Consider the following 12,837-nt stretch of genomic DNA (forward strand, 5'->3'; position numbering starts at 1 on the left):
GCCACTTAAAGACCTCAGTGTTTACACATCAATTTGCCGTTTTTCACTTGAAAAGCACACCTCAACTTTAGAAACACACATAGGCAAACACATACTCTGAGAATATTTACAAGCATAAAAAAGGTACATAATGAATCATCCATTAGAGCGTACATCTGACTGTTCACTCTGGGCTGCCACATTCGTCTGTCTTTCCAGTTTGTTAAGGTAGAAGGCTGAGAGATTAGAGGAGGAGAGCCTAAATTCACACTTGCATTAAAAGCACGCATATTATTAATAACAGAGGCAGGAATTAAAACAACTAATCTAGCTCGACTGTCACAGCCAGGCCTGATGTATTTCTGATACAATATACATCACTGCAAATGGAGGTCGGCTTGAAGACAGCTGCCAAGTGCACAACTAAATGCGACATGCTAGAGGTCAAAGTTGCCCTTTATGCTGTGTGTCTGACTTTCATATTTGTACCCATCACTTTTTGAAGAATATTAGTTCACGACTAATTGCTTTTATTAAATTACTTGCGCATGAATTGATCGTCACGCATTTCAGTCCACACAAATTGTGTGTCTGATTCAGACCTGATAACAAATAAGTACATTTTAATCAACTTTAATCATTTGTTGTTAATTACAGTAGGCTACAATGGCCTGAACATCAACTCACTTTGCCATTTGTCAGTGTTTTCTTCTCTCCAGCGCATTAGTTTAATTAGAGTTATTAGGAGCAATGAAAACATACGGTAAACGTATACTATTATATAAATGCCAGTTAAGCCCTTCTGGCTGCAGCAATGTGGAGAAAAATAGGGGTTTCCGGCAAAATGGTAGAGAAAAATAGGAAAAATGATGGGCAAGATAGAGCCGAGGTGAACAAGTCAAAGAAATGCATTTCCCCTCCTACTGAAGGCTTTGGTCAGTGAACAAATGAGAGCTCACCTGAATAGGACCAGTAGGGGTCACCGGCTGCCCTCCTCTCCCTCATTACGCCTGTGCTCCCTTGGTGCCCGTCTCCAGCATGGTGAGGTTGGCCACCCGGTGCAACTGTGGGAGGCAGACACAGAGGTGACAAAATCCACAGGGGAAGAAAAGTTTCATTTACAGCCTGAATAAATACTTATTCGACAATCTATTAAAAGAGAAAATGTACACTGCTGAAGTTGGCAACACAGTGGGAGATTTAGACAGAAAATAGTTAAAAATGATCACAAAATCCAGTCTGCCTAGAAATTCTGTTCTGATTTCTGCACAATATATTAGATTTGCAATTTAATGTAAATGCAGAGAGACGTGTGCACTCAATGCAGCTTTGCAAAATGTGAGAATGGGAGGGTTGGGGTGATGGATGGGTGTGTACTGTGTCCAGCTTTGACACCGCACACTGGGGTTCATCCCCTATCTCCTGGGGCTTAGCAATAACTCAATATTATCTCTTGTCAACTTTCAGCAGGATTGTGATGATGTCAAAATACTGCAGTTTACAAAAGTCTGCACTAAAAAAGTACAATATGCAGGTTTTGTCTAAAAAGACAAAGTATACAGAATCATGCACAGTAATCCCTCTCGCCTTCTACATATATGACCCACTAGAAGTGTGTGGCAGTGCATTTATCTGCAGAGACTCTGCCCTCTGTCTGTATGTTCTTCTTATTTCGCTGCATTCGGGACGTTCCAGGGCACAGCGCTCAGATGAGGTCAGGACTTCATAAAAAGGCAGGGACCAGGTACCAGACCATAAGCAGATGCATTCAAGAGAAAGCTATGAAAACGTCGGACATAGCACAGAATATCCTCCTGAGACCTGCACTTTTGTTTGGTATGCATTTGATTTTCTCCTAGCTATTTGGGATTAGTAGGACCTGATTGGTGCAAAAAACTAAACATTGTCAATAATAATTAAGTCCTCAAACGAGACGATAATAATGTCTCAAGGTCTTCAAACTAGTAATTTCTTATTAACAGCGTCTTAGCTTGTTACCATTGCTAAAATTGGTAAAGTTTGTACGGCATATCAATCTACAAGCATTATTCATCATAAATAAACAAGTTCCGACCATTAACTTTAATCAGGTTTTGTACCGTGTCCACTTTTGTGGCTGCAGACTGACTTGGCAGATTGGGCTGCCATCTTGTTTTTACATGGATTAGTGCAGTGTGATCTTACTACCACTAGATGGTGTCCACAAACTAGGACAGCAGGTCTAAATTGAGCAGAGGGAAGTATAGACTGTTTCAAACTGGACAACATAAACATTCTAAATGGGTCCCTTTGTATTTCCTGTTTGAATGTATGTTAATGCAGAAGCTGACAGAAAGTAAACAGGGACCAAAGTTGTTGCCCTAGCAACAGAATAGCAATGAAATGGTCCAAAAGGTCCAGTAAATCCAAAATGTGATGTCCTCAAATGACGATGGTTTCAGGAGGATACAGAAAACCTAGGGTTTGCTTTCACTTTCACTGGCGATACGGTTTACAAACACCAACCCACAATTCCTGCATAGTGTACCTTTAACCATATTGTAGTTGTCATGTAAGGAATAATTTAGAAAAAAGGCACTGAATTGAAAACCATCATTGAAAATTTAAACACATCTTTCCAGAAAAAAAATCAAATCAAATTTTTCATCCAAGATCAATAGGCTGTAAATACAACAATAATTTCAAAAATCGAATACACTCAAAATTGTAGATTACAGCTTAAGTGCCTCTATACTTCAGTTTAATAGAAACATTCTGTCAAAGTGCCTCAAATCTCCTCCCAAATTGCAGCTGTTGCAGCTACTCTCAGGACAGACTGTAACCCCCAGTGCTGACAGCGACTGAAACATACTTTAACAAGGATAACATTTACCCGGTATGTTGGCCTGGCTATCATGACAAATTTCGCTTCCCTGAACTTCCTAGTCCCCCAACTGAACCAGTGAAGGAGCAGCAGCTGTGACAATGTGCACCCCCCCCCCCCCCCCAAAAAAAAAGGAAAAAGTCCCTTGTTTTCAGCCCAGGTGCCATCATTTGACACAATGCCTTAATGGGTGGTAATGATCATCACCATCGGGGATCTGCAGAAAACAAGAGGAGCTTCTCCTTCAGGCCGTATGATGCTTCTTGCTCTCTTACAGCTACAATCAATCAAATTCTTTTACAGCAGCAGCCAGTCGGGAGAGGAAAAAAAAAATAGAATAGACTGGGAGGTCAATACGTTTGCTATAGCCTATATGTATTGATATAATAATGCCACAAAGGCTTCCCTGCCAAGCTCCTATGTGGAGACGTCACTCAGTAAAATACAGACAGCCTATGTTACCAGGAGCACAGACAATCAGTCGCATGTCCTCTGGCCACAAATGTCTCTCGAGCTTCTTACGGCAAATTGCCCGAAAGACATCAAACATTGTCAACAGAATTACAGCGAATGCTAGAGGCACAAATTGTCCTTAAGCATACACACTCCCTAGTCCCAGCCTTGCAATAATCAAACTCATTGGGGGAAATGTGCTCCGCAACGGATGCAGCCTGTGCCAGTGGAGAAGAAAATGTCGAGCTAAAGCCATTGTCAATCAGGTGCTCGAGCAAAACAAGAGTGTTTTATGTTGCTTCGAGCAGTCAAAACCCACTGTGGCATTCAAAACCCGGAGATGTATTGGCTAATATTGGTTGCCTGTTGCTAGAAGGATGCAAACAATTGGGTGGGCAGATTGTTTCTGTGTAAAAAGCGAATGGCAGGAAAAACTAAAACAAAAGCAGAGATGACAATCTGCCAGATGCAAAATGGAAGCAGAAATCACTGCTCACTGCAAAACACTTTTTGAATCCATTTAGATAATCCATCTTGTGTCACTGTTGTTTTTCTGATTTTGTTTTTGTACAACTGGTTACAAATTGTACTCAGTACTGTTCACCATTTTAAAATGGTTGCCTTAACAAATATGTCGATTAATCTCACATCGAACATGCACCAAAACTAACACAGCACCAGTCTCTTTGTGTGTGTCTCAGCATCTGTTCATTCTTGGACAACACTAGCAAAATAGCTATACCAGCAACAATCACAATCTCAGCTCCATAGTACAAATAATATTCACTGTAAAACCTCAATTAAAAGTCTAGTCCCATTTATAAGCCTGGTTCCTTTTACTAGCCCGATGTGGCTACACATTTTGACAAATAAAGGCCTGTCTCAATTACAAGCCTGGTCTGGTTTTGTTATAGAAGTTGGATGTATAAAACCAGGTTGTTGGCTACCCACTTGATTTACTGAAACCATGAGCACCAAAAACTAATTCATTCAGATTTACTGGCATAGTAAACAAAAGAGACGAAAAAAAAAAAGTGGTGACTCACTACCACTGAAGCGGTCATCAAGTTAGAATATGTATCCGTTCCTTGATAACCCAGTAAGTTATTCATATTCCTTTAGTCAGTAAGGGTCCACTGATCAAAAGAATCAAAAGGGTTTTCATAAAAATGAATACAAGTTGCAAATATCAATATATATTAACAGGATAAAGTAGTGTTGTGTCGGTATGCCAGGTGCTGTAATCCTTGGCTGCCAATATGACAAGTATCGTACCTCTCTCCGTATGATGCACCGTCTATTGGAGCTAAATCTAATGATTTGAAAATATGTTATTCGAAGCCTAATTTTTGTACAAGTAATATTATATTGGTTTAAAAAGACTATTTAATAGTAGGCTATTACCTGTCGTTGCTGAGCAACAGTTTTGTGTGAAAGGAATTAAAGCCCTGTCTCACTGATTTCAGAAAATAATAGTTAGTAGTATATATATATTCCAGGAATGCAGCGCACATTGGTATCAGCCAATATTCACCTTGTTGACTGCCGTCAGCTATCAGCAAAGATGATGCCATTCACTGCCAGTCTTCTATTGTTTCACGTCAATTTTGCTAAATGCTAAAAAGCAGGACTCGAGATTAATGGCTTCCCGTCATCCTGGGACAACAGAAAACGTGTTTAGGACAAACAGACATCTTTCCCTGGACGCGTCAGGTGGGAAGGACGCAGCAAACTCACTATCGACGATAAGTGATAATGTTACATTGTGAACAACATATCCAGAGGAGAGCTACTTAATGTTAGCTGTTAGCAGCTGGTGGCGAGAACTAACTGCTAACAGAGGTTGCCTTAAGTTACATTATAATGCGTTCAAGCTCTTTTCAGTAAAAATGAATGTTAGGTGAAGGTTACTTATAATATTCTAATGATGTGTTCAAATGTAATCTTGTAAAATGTAGTTTCTGGCAAGAAACTTGAATAAATAGAGTTGTTAGAAGGAGAAATTTGTTGATGCTTTGACAGCATTATAGAATACATACTAGAGAGGGAGTTATTTATATTACAGTAAAAAAGGCTTTTGAAGCAGCTGTTTTTTAAAATGTTTTTCATGTGAAAGAAGGCAATGTTAAAGGTCACTATAAATATGTATAACTGAATTTGTGCTCATGTTAAGATAATGTAATGAGAGACTGAATTACTTCAAAACAGTTCAGTTTGTTTTTATAATTAAGATTTCTTTGTCTCTCTGGCACAAAACAAAATTTGTATCTGCTCTCATCCAAATTGTTATTTTAAACATTGGTACTGGTGCAGAATTTCACAATCAGTGCATCCCCGTACATGACATAAATTTATCTACCAAGACAGAAACAGATTATGCTTATTTTAAGGATTTCCCACAGGATTATCATTTTGAAGTCTCCGTTTACATTACACATTTGACAGGAGAGTTCCCTTCTCTTATTGTATGAGCACATGCGATGTGACATTGCATGACGATGTAACCATGACAACTAGTGTACAGTATAGCACGCTTGTTAGCAGTCTCACGAGGTTAAAATATAACTTTGGAGGAACAACAGCAGAACTCCCTGGACTCCTGAAGCTAAACCACCTTAAGATAGTGGATTGTAGTTGGCTTCATCAGCATCTGCACACATCAAATACAAACACACACTCACACACACATCTCCAGCCACTTAAGACAAGCTCAGCTCTTACTAATAGTTGCATCATTACTGAGGATTAATTAAACTAAGCACTACATCAAGCCAAGTCTTTCCCAGCACTTAAAGTCGGCGCATTACTGTCTCCAAAAATGGTCTCCACTATGGTGTGAGCCACTCACACAGTGTTTTCCAAATCAAATTCACTGCTTGGAGGGAGGTCACGCAGGCTAAATGGGTGAAGTCATAAATGGCTGCTTTGTTATCATTAAACGTATCAATTCACTAAGGGGAAAACAGGGGTTAACATAAAGTGTGAAACAGAGATGGAGGGCGTCTCTGTGGCAGAGACTTGGAGCATATTTGAAGGCAGGTTGTGAAACAGGAGGGCTGCACCGTCTTTGATCAGAGAGCATAGGAGACAGCACCATGTCAACAGTTTACTCTCATCCATGTCAGCCGTCCCCTGTGGGCAAAGGATTAAAGCCACAGCATCTCTGATAGAGCAGAGCAGACAACACAGTCGGAGCTGGGCCTGAAGGAGACTGAGGAGAGCTGCACAGCGCTCGCACAACATTCATAAATCTTAAATCCAGAAAACACAAGTGAATGGCAATTATGTAGGTTAACCCGTAGTTTAAATGAGATGCTCTACACAGAGTTTGGCCTAAAAAGGTATTTTTGCATTTAGACAGCATGAAAACCTGATTTTTACATCTGAGTGTGTTCTTAGGAAGCACAGAGGAAATAAAAAAGGCTTCACAAACACCTATAGAACAACACATTGTACAATGTCTAGGCACACAAAATCATTTTCCTTTTTTCATTGCCCTGAGGGCGGTTAAATCATCTACACCACCATTAAGCCCTGCTATTTGTTCCATAATATCACACTCAACAACAAGCCAAGAACCCCTGAGAGCCCTTGAAAAACAGCAGCCTAACAACAACCACAGGAGCGTTTAACTTCCATTAGTCATTGGGGGCCAGAGTTAAAATATCAATCTTATCACCAATGTTAGCACCAGGTACGGGAAGGACGGTCAGGGCTGGCACGTCTGTGTCACCAGGAGGATTATTTGGGGATAAGCTATCAAATGCATCCTAAGTTACAATGTCCATGTGATTTACATTACACATCATAGGCTGTTGTTAAGGTGTTTTAAGCAGCAATTCTTCCCAAGACTCATGCAGCTCAAAGCTCACAATAACAATGGATGCTAGATTTTTCTGTTTGCTACAGACTGTGTAACCACTTAATAAAGTCAATACTAGGTTCATTAACCATGGGACCCAAATACAACTAATAAATAGAAATATATTCACATTACTCTCCTAATTGTGGGTACCACTTTTGAAGAAAATGCATGCATGCACAAAAACGCAAAATTAAATCCCTTATTCCTTCCAACCAAATAGTGTATGTGCTGAGCCACTTATTAATACACAGAAACAGTCGAATGAGATAAACATTTGATTCCATGTCAAGAAAAGACGCCTCGAACAGCACAGTGAAAGTGCATCATATGTTAACAGCTGTCTGATGGCTTATATAAGCCGAAAATAGAAAATGGAACACTAGAAATAAAACACTTGGTCCAAAAATAGAACACAAGGCCTGTTTTTTTTTTTTAATGATATCTAGTCGTTCTTATTTTGAATAGCAAAGCCACATGTTCTGGGGACAGTCAGATGTGCAGATCTCAGGCTCTTCTGCTGCCACCAGAGATGGCTATGGTGTGGTGCCAGTTGCTTATTCATTACATATAATACACAAATAAATGGAGAATATTAAGGCTCATACACATGGAGTCATCAAATAATCTATTAATTTTACCCGTCCTTAATGACAGGGTTTAAAGGATGACGCTATCCGTAATCTGTATTTTGTTATTACCAACAAATCCCATGAAAACCCACAATTCATTAGTCTCTCTCTCACACTTTAAACCTTTCCCTACTGAAGACAGAATTTTTTAAAAATCTGGTCACAAATATATACTTTCATTTAAAAAAAATAACTGTACAGCACTTTGGTTTGTAGCAAAACATTACTCAACAGGAGTAAACAGTATATTTGTTGGAGTATTTTCAGCCGCTTGTGTGCGAGTGAGTAATTACTGAAGCAGGATGGTGTTTGTGGGATTGCCTCAAAATAAACTACAGCACCCGTGTTAATGGTAATGAAGGAAAATGTCGCAGAGGAACAATAGTGCGGCTCATTGATGTTTTTTTTATGCGTTTTCGGATATGGCACAGAGGAATAAGCTATATCAGGCTTTGGCAACTCCAGACAATACTTGCAGGATCAATTCATTGAAGAAAATTAATAGAAAAGCAACAGACGTATGCTTTAAAGGCAACAGGTAACGAGGTAACCATACTCCTCCGCTGTGTTCCACTGTATTTCATACACATCTTTAACACCTCTTTAACCTCATGCTTGGAACACCACGTGGCGTGCAGCACTGGTGTTACTCTGTGTTGTAAAAAGCCATTATCACTGAGAAAAGCTCCGTTTATTTAAGCTCGATAATCAGGGGAAAGTCAACTGAGCACACTTGCACTCTTTCAGTGATATATAAAGTGTCCTGACACTACTTCACTAGTCAACCAGGTGCTCAAAAAAAGACTCGGCAACACTGACTTCCCAAAAGAGAATGCGCATTAAATGTTTCACCAAAATGTGTCTTTGAAAAACGTCAATACTTTCACGACACATCAGTGCGCGTTATCTGTCACACTCTCTCCCAGCGTTGGCCTGCTTTACATTCACACAGCTACATATAATAGAAACACTTTGACAGTGGTAACTGAGGGAGAGGGAGGCACAGCTCATTCACGTCACCCATCCCCATTTTCTCAGCCCGTCTTTTAATTAGAGGGAGAGAGAAGGCATATCATTAAATTTACTAATTAGACAAACTACAGTCTTAACAACTTTTACATTATTCTGTCTGAATTTGTACTAAACAGAAGTGAGCTGTGTTTTTTGCAGGCATCACGAGTGTGTAAAGGGCAGGCTCTTGATGCAAAATTGCTATGTGTATCAGGAACAAAATGTGCATACTGAGGGAGACAGCTGCTGTTTGTACGGTCTCATCTGCAATGCATGGTGTCTGTCAAATGTGAGAACATCTGCTTGGCTTTCTGTTTTGGTGAATTACTAACATGTATTTATGACAAACACACCTACATTTCAGATGTGCTCATTTTATTTCAAATGCCAATCACCTGACTCAGCCCCTCCTAGCGCGGAGGTTTACATGGCTACCAGTGCGAGTCACGCTGGTGAAACTAGGCTGGGGATGGAGTGTAGAAATGGGGTAAGTGGAGCTTGATCTCGAGAGTGCATGTGTTTCTCATTCCTCGGGAAGTGGGCGATGTGGCTAGATATCCCCGGAAGTGTTTGAGTCACACCAAGGACCTCGGGAACATGAGAACTGCCAAGATCAGCCAAAGATATGGAACAGAGGGAGCCAAGCCTTAGGGCTAAAACATCAAGCTCAAAAATAATAAAACAACAAGTCAAATCCCAATGCAGATATTTAGGCCTACACAGCTAAAAGCAAATAAGCAGTTTCAGCAAAGAGGACATCAGCACCCTTGGGCCAAATAAATGCAGCCATATTAAGTGAAGTTAAGCCCATTAGTCGAGTTAAAATTGTTCCTTGAGTAACTCACTAAAAAAAAATAACACTAAAATGAAAAATTCCCAAAACTAATTTCAAGATTTCCCTCGGCGCCTTGCCTTAATTTTTTTTTTTTTCTTATTTGCGTGTATGAGCATGTCTGTGTGCATGTCAAGGCCTGTCTGGCTTCTTTGGTCATCATGATAATTGACAGGAAGTGCTACTGCACATTCAACTGAGCTGAGCCTTTTTTTTTTTTCCCCAATGTCATGCAGGGTGCTGAAAACCCAAAAATACAAAGTGAGATATAGAGACAAGTAGAAATAGTGAAGTGACAGAAACTCAAAACCAACTTTTAAACAAGTCCAAAATACTGTCAAACACACACACTCTCTCTCTCTCACAGACACACACTCTTAAAGGCAATGTGTGCATTACAGCCTTGGACCTCCTCCCAAACAGAAAACATTTTTTGTTTGTGTTTCACTGGGGAACTCAAACAACAAAGCAAGCAGAATAGCAGGAAGGTCAAAGGAGGCATATTCAACTCTCTCATTATTGCTCAGCAGTCTTTTCTCTAAACACTTCTGAAAAGAACGTTAACATGCACCCTAATCTTACCCTTCTATTCCACATATGACAATAACCTGAATTTGTTATGGGTCAAGTAAACAGCATATTCCTTTTGGATATTCTGAAGTGGCCTTATTCTCAATGAAGTATTTTCTGATTAAAACAAGCTGATATTATTCAGGTATTAGTAGCAATCTTCGTAATATGCGTCTAAATCGGGGGTTTTCCTGCAGTTTATGACACATGGTCTCCTTCCTGTTTACAGTCAGCTCTGTGTGTTGTCATGGATGTGTTGTACACAAACCAAGTAGCCAATGGTCTGCAAGGCTGGTGTAGAGATGAATGCCCAAAAGAAAAGCTCACATTTCTGGTCGGAGGGAGAAACACACTTACAAAATGCGAGACAACTATGCACAAATATCACAATGCTGACCTTTTCAAAAAGGTGGCTGAGGGAATGAAAGAGAAAGGCTGTGCTTGGACGGGTGAACATCTTTGAGTAAGTCATGTTTTGACGCAAGAAGTTAAACGGCATGAGCTGCTCCAGATGTTCTACCTTTCCATATTTTAATGGAATAAACTGGTGGTTCCCAACTGGTGAGTCAGGGTCCAAAAGTGGAATGCGGGACCATTCTCAGTGGACCGCAAGTGATGTCCACATCAAATAAACAATAAATAAATAAATAAATAAATAAATAAAATTTGTAAAAAAAATAAATAAATAAATTAAAAAAAAAACCACACTTTATTTTTAAGTACAGTGAATTTCCAGCACAGAGCTTTTATTTTGAAGTGCCATTTCCGGCTGTAGAGTAGGTGACAATCGGACAGCTACTTGACAGAGACAGTAAACTAGCTCAATGACATGACCAAACACAAGTATGATGCTGAATGTATTAAACTGTAGGACCTCGAACTAATGACTAAGGAGAAACCTGGAACCCGAAGCTGGACCAGTTGGGAACCACTAAGATAAATGAAATGTTGGAATCTTCATTTTTATTTCTACACACAATGGTAGAATATTGTCCTTTTTGGAATAAAGGCAAAAACCTTTATTTTATGCATGTAATCGTAGTAAGTATAAGCAAATCCTAATGTGTTACACAACTCTCAACCCACTGTTAGGTCACACACATTTCCTGCAGTTTCCCTTCCTCTTAAAAAATGTATATTATGAGGATTAATATTGCCTGTGCTATAATACTACAAATATCAGAGGTGATGTGGCTTGAGCAGTGCCAGGTGCCGCACTGTTCTCCAACCTTGTTCTATTACAGGCATAAGGAAGAACCACAGACCAACAAGCGTCACACTTTTCCAGAGCATGTGGGTGAAAAGGTCTAGATAAAAGTCTACAGTGTATTCAGCCTTCCTTAAAAAAAGGAAAGCAAAAACTATAAAACATCCTGGCATTTATTCTCTATTCACAAGGAGCTGGTAAAGAACTATTGTTCTATTGTCTGACCAAAACTGACTCTTGAATTAAAACTGCATGGCTTCCTGTGGAGGAGTCAATGTTTAACAAAGCCACTCATATACAGGCTGAACACAATAGATGGCTACACCCCAGATATGGCGAAATTATAAGGTAAATCTGAATTGCGTGGATGTGCTGTCGAGTGTTCTTCTCGGGCAAACGCTGGTACAGTAAAGTAAGTGCATTAAATAGCTGCCGCGCTCGCTGATTGAGTGCATCAGGGGCCTCTGATGAAAACCATTAACAAGATTAAACAAATTCAGGGCTAGTGACCTCTTTACTAGACCAGCTAAAGCTTGTTCCCTTCCCGGACTACAATAAACAATCCTCAAACGTGTCTCCCCACACAGTGGCAGGACCGTACATAACGCCGCTGACAATGTCAAGAAAATTTACTGTGTAAAGTGAGGTTTTCAATTTTCAATATGTGGCAATTGGATCGCTTAAGTGCCAAGAGCTTATGAGGTCATTCCTGAGGACACGGTGTGCAGCCCTGCATGAATTGTCTAGTTATTGATTCTGAAATAAACTCAGCTGTCTCCGGTGGATACATTACACTCCTCACGCATTACTGGTGTTCATGAATGGCGACGGTTGATTACTGGCAACGTAAATGGGTCCATCTGACTCAACAGGTAGAGCGTGACACCGATACTGCCGGGCCTGTGATTTGATCTCTGGACACCCGGGCTGAAAATGTATGCTGTTGTAGCTACAGTTAAGTGATTTCAGTTGTAAACTACTGCTACAACAGGGCTGCAAATTCAAGAAAATATGTGGACTCAAATACCTGTGGAAATGTGAAAACATCAGAGGAAAACAGAAAAACATCTGCCCGGTACTGATGAAAAAGCACACTGGCCAAATGACTCAATGTTAGCCATAAATAATACCACTGCACTAGGACTTTGCATGCATCACTTCCAAACAGGCTCTTCATACCAGCCTGGGGCCATACAAGCAGTCAGACCTCCTCCCTTCCTCTTTAAATGCTTTTTGATGTTGGATTCTAATCAATACTTGAAGGCTGGATTTAGAAACGATGAATAAAACCACGAAGAGGAATGCACTCAATACCTCTTTAGCAGCCTCACTAGTACGTAATGCTTACTGTACGCGGTTCATTATTTCTTTCTCAAGAACTCTACAAGGCCCAGGATGTACATGCAATTATGCTCGAGAAATGAGAGA

The 12,837-nt window shown here is 40.0% G+C and overlaps 1 protein-coding gene across 2 annotated transcripts in view; it reads right to left on the reverse strand.

Moving 5' to 3' along the window:
- Window positions 1-12,837, reverse strand: part of ca16b (carbonic anhydrase XVI b) — a 137,555-nt gene that overhangs the window by 107,336 nt on the left and 17,382 nt on the right. For both annotated transcript variants that reach the window (XM_033626517.2, XM_033626516.2), the window contains exon 2: window positions 939-1,043. In XM_033626517.2, coding sequence (XP_033482408.2) covers window positions 939-1,043 — 105 coding nt within the window. The remainder of the gene's footprint in view (window positions 1-938; window positions 1,044-12,837) is intronic.

The sequence above is a fragment of the Epinephelus lanceolatus genome, chromosome 1 (assembly GCF_041903045.1).
Source record: "Epinephelus lanceolatus isolate andai-2023 chromosome 1, ASM4190304v1, whole genome shotgun sequence".
In the NCBI taxonomy this organism is placed as follows: domain Eukaryota; kingdom Metazoa; phylum Chordata; class Actinopteri; order Perciformes; family Serranidae; genus Epinephelus; species Epinephelus lanceolatus.